Genomic DNA, 15,333 nt, shown 5'->3' with positions numbered 1-15,333 from the left:
TGGTTATGGTGTGGGTGGGTGCGATGTGACTGAGTGTGATATGGTTTGTTGTGTAGCCAGTGTGGTGTGATGTAACTGTGTGATTGAAACTGGCTCAGAAGAAATCCCAAGTTACTAGTAACTTTCCAAAACTTGATGAAAACTAAAGGCCCATCCACACAAGCATACAAAGTCTACAGACACAAGTGAGAAATGTCATCTGTGACAGACACACCACATATGTCTGCAGACAATCTTTGTGATACAGATCAAGTGAATATACCAGACACTGTCAGTGGTCCATGAAGTGATTCCGCTGCAAGACAAATGATACAAACCAAGGTTCCTGCTAGAATCTAATTAGAAATGTTTATACAAGAGGAAAATGGAATATGTATCTATATAAAAGCATATTGCAGTTAATAGATAGGCCTACTGGTAAATCTACAACGCGTAAGCAGTACACCCACAGATGAAGACTAGCAAACCTTACTGTGAATCATGATACTATGTGGTTATAATGAAGCATTAAATGTCTCCGCCAGTTTTTCTCACTCCCCCAGCTGCTAACTCTGTACAAGGGCCGTATCCGTCCATGTATGGAGTATGCTTCACATGTCTGGGGGGGTTCCACTCATACTGCTCTTCTAGACAGGGTGGAGTCAAAAGCTTTTCGTCTCATCAACTCCTCTCCTCTAACTGACTGTCTTCAGCCTCTCTCTCACCGCCGCAATGTTGCATATCTAGCTGTCTTCTACCGCTATTTTCATGCTAACTGCTCTTCTGATCTTGCTAACTGCATGCCTCTCCTCCTTCCGCGGCCTCGCTGCACAAGACTTTCTTCTTTCTCTCACCCCTATTCTGTCCACCTCTCTAACGCAAGAGTTAACCAGTATTCTCAATCATTCATCCCTTTCTCTGGTAAACTCTGGAACTCCCTGCCTGCTTCTGTATTTCCACCTTCCTATGACTTGAATTCCTTCAAGAGGGAGGTTTCAAGACACTTATCCACCAATTTTTGACCACTGCTTTGACCCTTTTATGGGACTGGCATTTCAGTGGGCATTTTTTTTATTAGATTTTTGTTGCCCTTGGCCAGTATCCTTCCTACATAAAAAAAAAAAAAAAATATGCAGTCCTGTTAAGACAGGAAAGCAGGTATAACAAACAAGGGAAGAGTGCTATCTATAAACTCGCATTGCTAACAATAAAACTGATGGTCAGAACAATGCAATGAAAGCCACGATAAACTCACCTTGCCAAGGATGAGATTGATGTACTGAGCAATGCAATGCATGACAATGATGAGGCCATGATAAAGGTATCCTATAGAATGCCAGTAATGAAGAGTAGTATCCACGCGCAGCAGCAAGAAGGCCATGCCCATGTAGGCAAAGTTCTGCATCTTCACAAACCATGAGAACCAATCATATAGATGTTTTCCCTGAAAAAGAAAAAAGAAATCTATCAACTCTCATAAACTGAATACTGAACAACTGTAAAAAAGGAATAACCAACATAAAGTAATTTCAAACAACACAAACAAAGGAAACACTACTACAGCATAACTTTTCAGTATGTCTACTGACTGGGCTATCAGAGAAAATAAGCCACCTGTATAACACAACAACTTAACTATGCTATCAGAGGATGCTGATCATCAATATAACACAAGAATGAAACTAATAAAACCTGGAAAACATATACAGGTCGATTATCACTAGTCTGGTATCACTGGGACCTATAGTGCCAGACCAGTGATTTTGCTGGATTACAGAGTGGTTAGATTAGAATACTCTTGACCCAACAGTTAACCACCTCATCCTACCTTTAAAAATACCCCATAAATCATTATTAATTGATTATTAATAAGTGGTGCTGTACTAATAGCATTTTTTGTGCTGATACTGGTATTTCTATTTAATTTCTGGCCAATATCAATAGTATCAGTACAGCCAATACTGTTAGCAAAGAAACTGAGAAATTTCTCTTTCTGTTTCTTTATGTCATAAACTGTCAAAGAGCCAGTGCTGTATAATTCACACAAGCTTCGCACAGACACACAGAGGTATTTTTTTTTTTTTTCCAGAAGTTCAAACTTATCTTTTATGAATAATATATGGTGTTTGCACTTTACACAACAAGAAGCATTTCCTTTATTCACTGGAGCCTTGGCTGGAGCTAAAACTGAACAGGTTTAATAATGAATGGAGAAAACAAATTGGAATGGCTTCATTGAGTTTGGAAGTGATGCCAGCTGATTATGCAGCAAGTACAATACTGCCAACAAACAGTAGCAGCAGCAGGTTGGTGGAGCAACCCAGGAAATTTGAAATTACAAGTAGTAAAAATTAATGTGGTTTAGTGCCAGTCGACCTGTACAATATTTTCAAGAAATGACATTTTACAGCATTATTTCTCAATTTTATAAACATTACAAATGAAAGAAGGTAAATACAGTAACTTTTGTAATACTTGTAAAACTTTAATTTACTAATCTCAAACTATTTTTACAAGATGGCTTCTGAAACAAATCATTATCATTCCTTGGTGTTTTAATATTCCCTTGTAAGATGTTTACCTATAGTATCATCCTCTTCTTCGTTGCAAGAAATGACACTGTATCCGTTATATCTTTAAACTTTGCCATACATGCAGTTAATTCCTATTTATTTAAATCATAGTCCCTTCTTCAATTATATATATCCACAAAACAAACACAAAGAGAAGGCTGCCTCACAAAAAAATACCATTTTATAGTCATATAAAGAAGCAAACTCATTTCATAATTAAAAAATGAATCAAACTTGCCTTATTAAAATGCAAAGCAGCAACCTTTTACCAACCTCAGGAATTAAGTCTGCTGATGACTAATTAGTTTCTTTAAGTACAGCTAATTTTATGCAATTCTTAGTTACCATTTCAAATGTATTAGAATTCTACTATATGATTAGATTCCCTTAATCATTATGTTCTAAAAAAGTCATGTTCTAAAAAAAAAAGAACAAATATTACACAAAAGCAAGTAAGCTGCACATTTCAATTACTATTATCTATCAGATGCTTCTACAATAGAAAATAAAACTCACAGTGTCTCCAAGTTTCCTCCTCAGCAAGCGATCATAATAGTCTTCCACAGCGAGGATGAAAGGTACTGTCAGCATGGAGAGGTAGTAGCCTGAATAAACTCCATGCCAATATGCAGATGCCAGCATTGTCAAAGCCTCTCTGTCATATCAAATAGAAATAATATATATATATATATATATATATATATATATATATATATATATATATATATATATATATATATATATATATATATATATATATATATATATATCAAACTCAATAGGCCAGTGGGCAGCAGGGCTGCCAACCAAACACAGAGATCTCACTGAAATTCTTTCTCCCAATGGACTGTAGGTAAAGCTGATGCCATACATGATTTCTAACTTGACTTGATTTACTAAACAGAATCTAAGTAAAATCTTAATGAAACACATGCAAAATCAACTCATACATCACATTGTTAACCTGTTCTGTAATGTGTCCTTTTCATAGATAATACCTTAATCTGCAGAAGTCTAGCCATCAAAAGTTAGCTCTTTTTATATTGAAAAAAAAATAAAATTTTGTCTTTGTGGCATTTTTTCCTGCATATTATGGCTTAACCTCAAGGATGCATAAATCCTGAACCCATTGTCAGGCTATACTTGACATGGTTCTGTTCATACATAACTTTATAATGACTTACAAATATGATTTTTGGGGGGATACAGAATTGTCTTAGTTGTACTGGTTGTGACAAGATTAAATGTTGTTACCAGTCCTTAAAACCACAAATTATCTTAACAAAAGCAGATACATAGCACACTTCTTCATTAACAGAACTAGCATATTAAGTGTTGCTAATATAGCACTGAAAATAACAGTTGAAAATTAAAGAAATTTTGCCCTCAAAGGCATGGAGTACAGTGGAATGGGTCAGGTCAGATGGACAATGATATCACAGCAGAAGATGCAGTTGTCTTGGGTGCAATTATAATTTATAAATTTGTTTACTTTTTTTCTTTTCTTTTCTTTTTTTTTAGAAATTTCAAACTCCAGAGAAAACTTAACAACACTCCAATTATTACTGGCATTTACTTTTATTATCTTGCATAATTTCTACACTTAAACCAGTCCATTACTTGGGATTATTAGCAAATATTGATTTTGATAGGCAACATTCCATTAAGTATAGGAAATCTTTACAAAACTTTAGCATGAGGTGGTAAGATATCAAATTACTATTCATTGATCTAGTAGTAATGTCACTACAAAGAGTCAGGTCACTATATGTATATGTGTACATATGCTGTAGTATTCATATACATTGTTACTATATGTAAAGCGTATGTACCTCACGTCATTATTCCTCGGCATTCATAAGTGAAATGTTCAATAGTTTTCTATTTGCATGAAAACGTGTAATGTGTGTAAGTATCAGCATTCAATGCTATATTAAGCACTGAAGCCGATGCTCACTTGTTAGTAGAGTGTGGTTAACCCACTGATCGCCTGCGGGCATCACTCACGGCCAAGTCGCACTCAAAGACGGGCAGGATGGTGACCGAGGTAAATATCTTAATTTTGTAGTAAAAACTGATTGTCATAGTGCCAAGTTGATTGCATGTATTGTTAATGAATATTGTAATATGTTGAAAGTGTTTAATATCAGTGTATAATGTTATTTTGTAAGAAATTGAGACCGAGAACTTGTTCGCAGTTCTTACGGTCATGTCTACCTCATCAATAAACGTCAGAGAGAGAGAACTGCCTTTCCTCGACCCTACGATGATGGGTGTGTTCAGTAAAACAGATCATCTGAGAGCCAATTGATGCCCAGCCGGTGCGGCTACATACGTACACATATATGCAGTTCTCATTCATGAACAATGTAGGTCCATTCATCAGGAAATTTGCATATCTCAATAGTTTATATTTTTGCCACCAAGTGTTGCATAGCCTCATAATATCATGTGATATTACATAACATTAAGTGCATGTAATGTAATGTAATGTAATGTAGTGCAGTATAATATAATGTAATATTATGTAATATTTTTATAGCACATATGAACTCATAAAATTACTTTGAATAATTCAGAACACTTACCTCACTGGTTTTATAAGCTTCAGACGCTTGTAGACATTATTAGCTAGCCAGTACTGGACAGTCATGTTCCAACACCTCATCCCTGCCCGGACTGTTGGAGTGAAGTCTGCTCCATATTCATCAATGTTGTGAATTGTCTCAAAACTATATTCAACCTTTGAATCTTCTGATCTGTAATAAAGTGATTAATAAATAATAGTTCTCTTAACTACAAAACATGCTAATTATGCCTGGCAAATTTGTTAGCATACATACCTGTATACAAAAATGGATGATGGAAACTGGTAAGAATTACACTACAAAATATAACTAGTACACTCTAATCCTGCTAATTCTAACTACGGGCACTTCAGTTCAAAGCCTTTTACACAATTTCTCATTAAAATATAATTCATCTTAAATGTTATAGATATTTAAGAAAAGCCCATTAATTACAAGAAAACCTGAATCTGGATATTAGATGTGCAGGGCACCAGCGTTGGTGCATAAAACACAGAGTAAAGCTCAATTACAAGAAACTTAAATGGTGCAACAAACAGATGAAAGGGATTGTGCTACTCAAAATGTTGCCATCTGGCATCAGGAAATAAAAAAATTGATGAATAGCTAACCTTGAGTTTGGAGGCTTAACTTTTTGAATCCTAATAAATACCTAAATTAGATAATACTAATCCCTACTTTATGAAGAATACTATAATAAACAGTTTACAAGAGTAAACTGTACAATTTCAACTGTTAGACATGGAACACAATGATAATTAGTACATTGTTCAAAGAGAAATGTATTTTTCAAAAAAGTGAATCTGAAAGTTTAACAGTTCAGATCAGCAGCCTATGCATTTGCAATCAGCCACCAGTATAATTTGTAGATATGATTGCATGGGGACCAGGACTGATACCTGCTTCATACTGTATTTACTGCAAAGAGAAGTAGTTCTCAGATAAATTTGTTCTTAGAACAAGCAGCCGAAAGAGTTCAGTAAAATAGCTTGAGAGAGGTCTTGTCCTGCAATGTGCTACTGATTGGTCCTAGAGGAGGAGGAGGAGGAGGAGGAGGAGGAGGAGGAGGAGGAGGAGGGATAGTAGTAATATTAATCGCAATAGCAGTAGTTTAGCCAAATTACTTTAACCAAAATTTGAAGAGGAATGCTCTGTATATTAACAGATATATATATAAAAAATGCATTTAATTTACATGAAGCAAACTGAAGTTTCATGCTATGACTTGCCAGCCACTGAGACATCAATGTTTATATGAAGCTCTGATATCTCTTAAGAAAAGTATAAGAAAGGAGTCAGGCAGTAATATAGATAGATGTCTTAGCAGCCAGCAAACTGAAGCCTAAAATTCTAGACTGCTTAGTCTTAATGATATGCTTTGTTATATGCATGAATGGTTATTGTCCTCTGCATCTAGTAACATACATATTTCATGTTTCAGTCTACCACCTACTGAGACACAAAACAAAATAATTTATTCAAGAACATTTTTTTTCATCTATCGAGCTAAGACAAGTCTATTTTGAATTAATGGTGGCTGAATTAGAGCTTCAAAGTAAGGAAATTGAAGTCTTAACTTTAGCATTTATGATTATGCAGATATTGATACATCAATACTGAAAAGCATGTGATCAAGTTCACACAGCAAAACCTAAATCAACAATGAAGAGGACAAACACTTACAATGAATCCAAGGGCTGATACTTGGTAGGTCCTCGGCCAGGCTTGGGTTCACAAACACAAGGATAAGCTCCCAAGCCAGCCATGATGCAAACACACTCAGAGAGGACAAACCCAGCGTAGATGCGCATGCGGAAGTTGAAGAAAACTGGGGTCATGTACCATATCCGATAAAAGAAGCCATAATCTCTGAATATTTCCTCACTTTCAGCAAACTGTAAGAAAAACATGATCAAGAAAATTTCTTATTTTACAAATCATGCTACCTCCCAATATTAATCCCAATACTTTAAGTGCATTTAATTACAACTACAATCTGTTCATGTATTATGTTCCTTACAGCTCCTTCAAAGGAATAGTTAAGTGAGAAGAGTCTCCAGTTGCAGCTGTCACACTACAGTTTTCTTGCTTTGCTCCTCTTTGACTATATAATGTAACATTTCAATCTTCTATTTTACAAAGAGGCTGTCATATCCACACCAATTTTTCTTAGCCTTATTTACTTCATCTATCACATCTCATTTTCACTCAACATCTCCTGATGCTGCATATAACCCTCAACAATCCATATTTAATCTCTTTTTATCAAATCTATAACATTTTTGAATTACATTATCTGAATTCCTGCTATCCATTCAGGTATGTCTTGGGCAATTATTTCTTACTGCACTAACTCAGATCTGATTTTTTTAAAAATTTCAAGGTAATACTTAAGTGTTGGTATTATGTATTTAACTATCCTGCAGGCACCTCAGTGGTGCAGTGGCTAGCATGCCTAGTTATGAATCTGCTGGACCTGGCTCGAATCTGGGTGAGACAGTTGGCACAGCTTACCCAGCTGGTCATCCTTCCTTTTTGCTGGACAATAAAATGATTATCTGGGGAAACCTGAGAATGGCAAACTGAAAACCAGGATGTTACTGTGACCTTGTGTCCCAGGGTAAGGGATATCATCCATCACAAGCACAAAAGTCAATGAGACAAGATGAGAGCTGAGGCCATGCGCAGCTATAGCATATGCCCCAAACTTTACTTTACCTTTATTCCCACAGTGCATCTTTTACATATTGCCATGCTTACTCTCCTTTCATTTTATGCCATGAGTTTCCACAACTTTCCTTTCTTGCAATTTTTTTTATCACCTTCCCCTCTATAATTCCACACTTGCATATACCCAGAACAAAAATCCAGAGGTGCATCACAGTTACTGGCTATATATCACCATGCTAATGTGCTGCTATGTTGGACATATGTATTCTCTTATTTGTGGTTGTGTCTTGGTACTCTGAAGTCCAATGCAACATAATAATCAACATGGAAATATGATTAAATATCAAAAAGGTGGTTGTGCAACTATTGCTGATTAGTTGGGAAGATTGTTGAATGTATGGTTCATAAAAATAAGATGCCAATTGATTGACCAAATCCAGCTTTAGATGGAAAGTGAGGATAGAAAAGTAGAAATGAACAGAAAAGGTGTTTTGGTTAGTTTGTTGCTTAGTGTCTAGTCATCTCTTTTTCATTTGAAGCATGACATTTGTTGTGAGCTTAGCCCAGTGTGATAGCCAGGAGCATTACTACTAGGGAGAACATAACTGTAATTGCCTTGTACAAGACAGGCATTCTGATCAAGCAGACATTGGCAGACAGCCATGAGCATGTGTATGTTAGAAAGAAGTTAATGAAGCAAATTGTTCAGGAGAGAGCATAAGACCAGCTTGCACCCTATCACCAGCATGGCAGGACTAAATTAATATCTGCAAGGACCCAAAAGGGATTGCATTGCCTTGCCTTCCATTTTTTTCTTGTTACAATCCCTTCTTGGGTTCTTATGTGTATTGATTTGGCCTTGCCAGGCTGGAGATTGGGTGCATGCAGGTCCCACACTCCCTCCTCAATAAATTGCTTCATCACCTTACAAACACACACTCATGCCTGTGTCTGAGCTGATATCTACTGAACTGGAATACCTACCTTGTACAAGGCACCCACAGCTGTTACATCCTCTATAGTAATAACCCTTCTGGCCATCACACTGAGCTACACACCCACCAAATGTTGAGCACCAAATGAAAAAGAAATAGCAAGGCACAAAATAACATGCAAACCAAAGCCTGCCATGCAGGTTTCACAAAGCAGCTGAGCACGGCTGCCCTGCCACACAGCATTGCTAAAGCATCGTTGTTGCCAGTGGGTCAGCAAATAGATATTTCACACTACAAGAGAACTCTCTCTTAGCCATGAATCAAAAAATGTTATTAATCTGTTCATCCACTAATCCATGAACTACCTTTCTATGCAGACTGCAACTATCAAGTAATAACCGAGTGCAATACAAATTTGGCAACTAAATCATAATCAAGACTGAGAATACAAGCAACTTTATAGAAAATTTATAATATATTAGATACCTAAGACTGAAATTACCTTCCTACATCACACAGGTACATATTCAGATCAGTGGAATAAGATATTTATGACCCCATAAAATAAAAAAAAAATTAAATCCCAGTTTTCATCCTATTTTATATTCATCAGAATGTGATGATTCATATAATCTTATTCAAATCACATGTCCTGAAGATGGACTGCCACATAAAAGACATATGACAATCTCTGATAATAAATGACACCTAAAGCAAAATAAATTTTGTTTTCCTTTTGAAACCTGATGTGGGGAAAAAGCATCCATGATGCATTTACATGCACTTTATTTATGTATTATTCACTTATGTGAGCACTAACATATTCATAAGACAATTATCAATTTATTACAAGTTAATTTAATTTATGCAGTCTGCCACACAAAATGGCCCTATTATGGTGAGAAACCCAATTAGGCATCTGCATCTTTGTTCTATGAGTCTGTCAGTGATAGAGCGTGATGAATGGTGATAGTGAAACAGTTTAATGATGGTAACAATGTATGGAGGTTTTGGAACATGTTAAGGCAATGGTAGTGATAAAATCAGTTGGCAGTGATGATATTAAGGTGATAGTAGAGTGTTATGATGGTTATACTGTTGACATAGTGTGGTGGTGGTAGTGATGATAACAAAGTGCAACAGGAGTTGCTATGAACAAAGCAGAAGCCATCAATGTGATGATCCACAAAGCTTTATACATCACTTGACACTCAGTTACAATATTACACAATCCTCTCTCTGTTTGGTAGTTTAATTTCAAAATAACAATCCTGTTCACTTTACCCTTGACTGTCAGTTACTGACCTCGTGACTGCATGATTACAGCATAATTTTCTTTCCTCTTACACAGCCTGAGCTTCTGAGTTGCCACTCATTTGCTATCATGCCTCAAAGCCAAAGAGGAAAATGTAAGAGCATCATTCTATGTACAAAACTAGCTGCCTGAAGTAATAACCTCGTAGCATGTCACTCCAGAAGGGAAACTCTCTATGACAGACATGTGTTATCTTGGCTGGATAGATGAGTTGAAGGAAGTTGTTTTGGCATGCAATATTCATAAAACATAAGATATTTAAGCCATCAACAACATTCAATATTATAAAAACCAAACATGTAAAAAAAATTAAGAGAGGAAGCAAACACTCGTAACAAGATTCATTCATGGCAGCCTGCTAGCTCAAGTTCTCCAGCCAGCTCAACCTGACTTGTCATCTGAGCCACAGCCAAGACCATCACATCAGGATGATGCCATATCTGTTGTGAGTGATCTCAATTTTGAAGGCTTCATTCAAGACAGATGCAATGAAGTGTTCCAGAGCAATACCAATGGATATTCCTAGTGAAGAAGAGGGTCAGGACGGTCCACAAACTGATGGGACACTGTAGCATCATAGACAGCCATGGAGTACCATCCCTGCCATATTCCCTCCTATACTTAAGGTGAATGCCCATTTCTAAATTGTTTTTGATTAATAACTACAATTTTCTAAGAAAAATTAACTGTTCTTACTGCAGGAGTATTATTGTTCCTATGATAATGAATATAAGAGATAATCATGGGGTCTAACTTCCAAAAAGTAGGACACTTGTCCACCAAATTCAACTTTTCCTCTCAGGCTTCAGATTCCATCTACGTGTTTTCCATTTATGTATGCTTGTTTGTCGATGGAATTATCATAAAAATGTTGAACCTACTGCATCTAAACATCCATCTGAAGTGCATGATGATGTCTTATTTTATTCAAGGTCTGAATTGTCACCCCACTTACTTTAATTTTGAGCAGCTTTCTAAACTGAAATATTTGACTGATATTTTCAAGACCACATAACTTGCTTGAAGGTAAAAAGCAGTGACAAATTTTCAAATCCAACATCAAACAGGTGGTGGCATAAAGAGGTTTCACCTATTGGTTAAGGGAGTTGATAAGGGAAACTACTCATTTTAACTTTTGTCAAGTTTTCTGATATAGGGATAGAGGCAACAGTAAATAGGGATGAAAAGGGACTTCTTGAATACATGAAGTTACCACATTTCTGACTGAGCAGTAAGAGACAATATGTGGTAACCGTTTTTAAGTGAAGTTATATTATAGATACTTTACACTGAGGGTGTCCTAACCTTGTTATGCATAGTAGCCATGCTACTAATAACCACATAAGATTTAAAAAACTCAGCCTCTCTTTCTTTTCTATTAAAAATTTGATACACCTTTACATTCAAGAGAGCTTTTAACCAGATATCATATTTTACTTTATCCTGACTTAATCAGTTCAAACAAAGCAACACAAAATCTTAAAACTTGGATAAACATTTGTACTTCATACTCTAGTATAGATTTCTTTCATCTTGCATGTTTAGTATTATTCAACTTCACTGAAGTTTCTAGTCCACAACCATTCAACTGCCAAGTGGTGAATGAGGCAAATCAAGTATTTAGCAACATAGCCATGCCAAAGTTAGAAAAGTCTTACATATACAGAGTAGAGGTCAGCTCAAAATGGCATAAGATATTCTAGATAATCCATCTCTTACTGCCAAACTACAATGAGCTACATGCTCTGCTAACCAACCAGCAGAAGGCAAGGAGCTGAGCCCCAAAAAACACTTACAGTGAGCTTCAACTTCAGCCAATCAGCAAAAGTCAAAGAACACCATGAGACTTACAGATACTACACAAGAATAATGAAACTAAGCTACTTTGCATTTTTGGTGGCTACAAATATTTTATGTAAATACAAAAAAGTATGTGATCAAAACAAACCTTCCCAGTGGATGTTCTTGGCAACTACATATACGTACTGCCTGTATGGACTAGTAAACTTGGTGTTACATATTACCTTTATATTTCTACAAATACACATGCTCAAGTTACAAAAAAATAGCTATCATTTTAATAAAACCTCATAAAAATAGCACAATACAGCACATGTCTACTTTCTTCTCACCTTCCCACAGGATGGTGTTCCTTGTACATGACCTAAACCCTCTAAGTAACAACGGTTCTGAGATCACAGAACGAGAGGGCAAAAAGAAATGGAAAGAGGAAGAGATGTTAATAAATGTAATGAGAACTATACAAGTTTTCTTTTGAGTTAATAAAAAAATCTGATGAAAAAATTCAGTTAATAAAAGTTCAGTCACAAAAAATAGATACATCATTCCTATGTACAGTAGTGCACCAAATTTCATGCTTACTTGATTCTTCAAAACAATACCCAAAATCTAAGTCTGAAAAAAAAAAGAATAAATAAATAAACTAAAACAAACAGGTAACTGATTAAATTGATAAATAAAATAAAATGAAATTAATAAATAAAAACAAAAAATAATAAAAACACCTGAAAATACAAAAATAAACCTATATAGTACACAAAATAAAACAAGGAGTCTTAAATGCTGGTGATTAATCCATTCCAAGCAGAGGATCTATATATGTGTAGATGTTTAGAAACCAAGACTATTCAACTTCTGTATGTAGATATTTATTCTCATATAACTACGCTAGCTTGTAGCAAGATTTATATATAAATGCTTTCTTTTTATGCATAGTCATCAGGCAGTCACTATTTACTCCTCACCCTTGGAGGCTTTTCATAAAAGCTCTCACAGATCCCATTCTCTTCTCATAATAAGGAATCATGTAATTTACTGGGATGAAAATTGTGTAAAAAAAATTAAAAATTGAAGCAAGATGGTGGGCAGAAATGAAATAAAATCCAGTATGGCGGTTCGAGCCACTACCTCAGAGACACCATGCTTCAAGCCAGTCATATTAACAGCACTGAAACTTCACAATACCACTTCAAGATGGAAGCCTTGAACAGAAATTAGGGAATATAAGGAGCAATGGACAGAGCCAGACTACCAGCCTAGAGAGAGCAATATAGTGTACAGGGAGTCCTCAGGTTATGACGGAGTTCCATTCCTAAACTGTCTTGTAAACCAAATTTCACTGTAAATTGTAACCAGCCTAAGTAAGCACCTACAGTATGTTACAAAAGAGAATAGTTCATTGCCTTTACTCCCATGGCTGGCTTGCTCTATGCTTACCAACACTCTAGGAAAGTCATTTGTTGCTTTAACGTCACCACAAGCAATCAATCACTGGAAGATGCCAAAACATTGCCGTTACATGATGCACTTGCAACTTAAGGTTATGCAAATTAGAATGAGCCTTAAACCACATACACCAAACTTTTTTGGGGGGTTTTGCATCCAGTTTCCCTAGTCTATCAGGGCTAGGACTGTGCCTCCTAATGAAGGACTTTGATTTGGGACTTGGAACTGTTGTTGTGGATGCCCTTCATAACAGAACAGCTAAAAAACATACTGGAACAATTATGACAACAACAGGCCTAGAAAACAAAAATTTATGTTGTTGTTGCGTTGGCAACAGCTGATGTATGATGACTGGTTGGGCTGAATAATTTCAACATTCTAGAACCAAACCCCATTGCTTTCATACCAAATACCATCTCATACCTGAGCTCTCCATATCCAGGCCCACCATGAGCAGGACATAATACCCACAACAACCCTCAAAGGTGTCTAAAATTAGGGATTTATGTTAAGTGGGAACATTACCAAAACATACACATTCCTAACAATCCTGTAGACGAATAACACACCAGTCAGACAAATGTGCTCCTCACAACTAAATATATCAAAGACTGAGCTATGCCCCATGCCAAGTGACACTCATCAAAAGAAGCCCAGCAAAGCCTAAGAGGCAAATTTGCACTGTATCTGTGAATCCTTATCATTATTTGGAAAATAGGAACAATGGACAAGGAAGAGCAGGTCCTCAGTCCAGCTCCAGTCTTGGGTAAAAACGAGAGAGAGAGAAAAAAAAGAACATGTTATGGTACAGGGCAACAATCCTTACTTCTAAGGAAGCCCAACACTGAAGAAAAAAAAATAAATAAATAAATAAATAAATAAATAAATAAATAAATAATAATTATGCCAAGGAGTATTTCAAGAACATATATTAGTAGTATCATAGCTAAGTTTAGTTTTTCATCCCAGGCAAATAACTAATTATGGAACATAATCTTTGGGAGTTTCCAATGCACCAAAGAAACTCCCCTAAAAATACTGTGAATAGATACTTTAAACTTCACATTTACACATTTGACTGAGGTTTACAAAAATTAAGCAATGAAACCAACAATCAAATAATATCTGGCAAAAGGATATTCAAGAAAACCTTGCCCACAGACATATGCATGCATGCATCCAAATATAATGAGCATTTCTCCATCAAAATATACAGTCAGGTCACTGCTAACATGCAATATGCTAACACAAATTGCATCTAATATTGGGGTTAGTTTACCTCCAAATCATATTGTAACACCGGGAATTCCAAACTCTAACATGGGGATGGACCAAAAAAAGTTGCTGAGAAGTCCATAATGCAAGGTAGGGTAACAATTACACAGGATGAGAGACTGGGCAGATGCTGCTGCCACTGCCCACAGTGATACCAGTTTAGTGACTGACTGGGAAAAGGGACTGGGCTGTTGCTGTCCACAGGAAGAGGGACTGGGCCACTGGTACTGCTGCCCCAGCTGTGTGTGTAAACAATGGCTTGGCACAGTTTTTTTAATGACTGTTACTGTATTTTATTCCTTTATTAATCTTGTAATGTTTTATGAATTCCTATTATATATATGTATAAAATTTTTGAGATGTTGGTAGTCTGGAAATATTTCATCTTAATTTTCCTGTCTCATACAAGTTAGAACCATAGTAATTTTCTGCCATTGCCTTCATTATAACTAACATAAATTATATCTAATGTAGGATGTTTGCAGAACCTTGATCCCACACTAGCAGCAACTTGACTGCATATATATGTAATAACATACCACACTTAACAGTTTCGAAAAAAAAAAAAAAAACTATAATCTTTTGAACATGGAAGACTGACCTGCAACAAATATCAAGTGGATTATGAAGTGTAAGTAGAACATGAAGACAGTGATTCATAAAACTAAGAAAAATCCCACAAGGAAGCAAACACCACAGTCCCAGTACATGACACTGGCCCTCTGTGACACTATGTATTGAACACAAGTGTC

At 36.0% G+C, this 15,333-nt stretch overlaps 1 protein-coding gene across 2 annotated transcripts in view; it reads right to left on the bottom strand.

The window, feature by feature from the left end:
• The window catches only part of LOC135101906 (lysophospholipid acyltransferase 7-like), a 31,545-nt gene that overhangs the window by 8,216 nt on the left and 7,996 nt on the right, over positions 1–15,333 (bottom strand). The window contains exons 5-9 of one of the 2 annotated variants that reach the window (XM_064006240.1): positions 12,193–12,249; positions 6,824–7,035; positions 5,141–5,311; positions 3,069–3,207; positions 1,235–1,423 (exon numbers count right to left, since the gene is read on the bottom strand). In XM_064006240.1, the coding sequence (XP_063862310.1) occupies positions 1,235–1,423; positions 3,069–3,207; positions 5,141–5,311; positions 6,824–7,035; positions 12,193–12,249 (768 nt within the window). The remainder of the gene's footprint in view (positions 1–1,234; positions 1,424–3,068; positions 3,208–5,140; positions 5,312–6,823; positions 7,036–12,192; positions 12,250–15,333) is intronic. The other variant, XM_064006241.1, reaches the window with a different exon arrangement.

The sequence above is a fragment of the Scylla paramamosain genome, chromosome 7, assembly GCF_035594125.1.
Source record: "Scylla paramamosain isolate STU-SP2022 chromosome 7, ASM3559412v1, whole genome shotgun sequence".
NCBI classification, from domain to species: Eukaryota; Metazoa; Arthropoda; class Malacostraca; order Decapoda; family Portunidae; genus Scylla; species Scylla paramamosain.
Note: the sequence above shows the minus strand (reverse complement) of the source record. Positions and strands in the feature narration are given on the sequence as shown.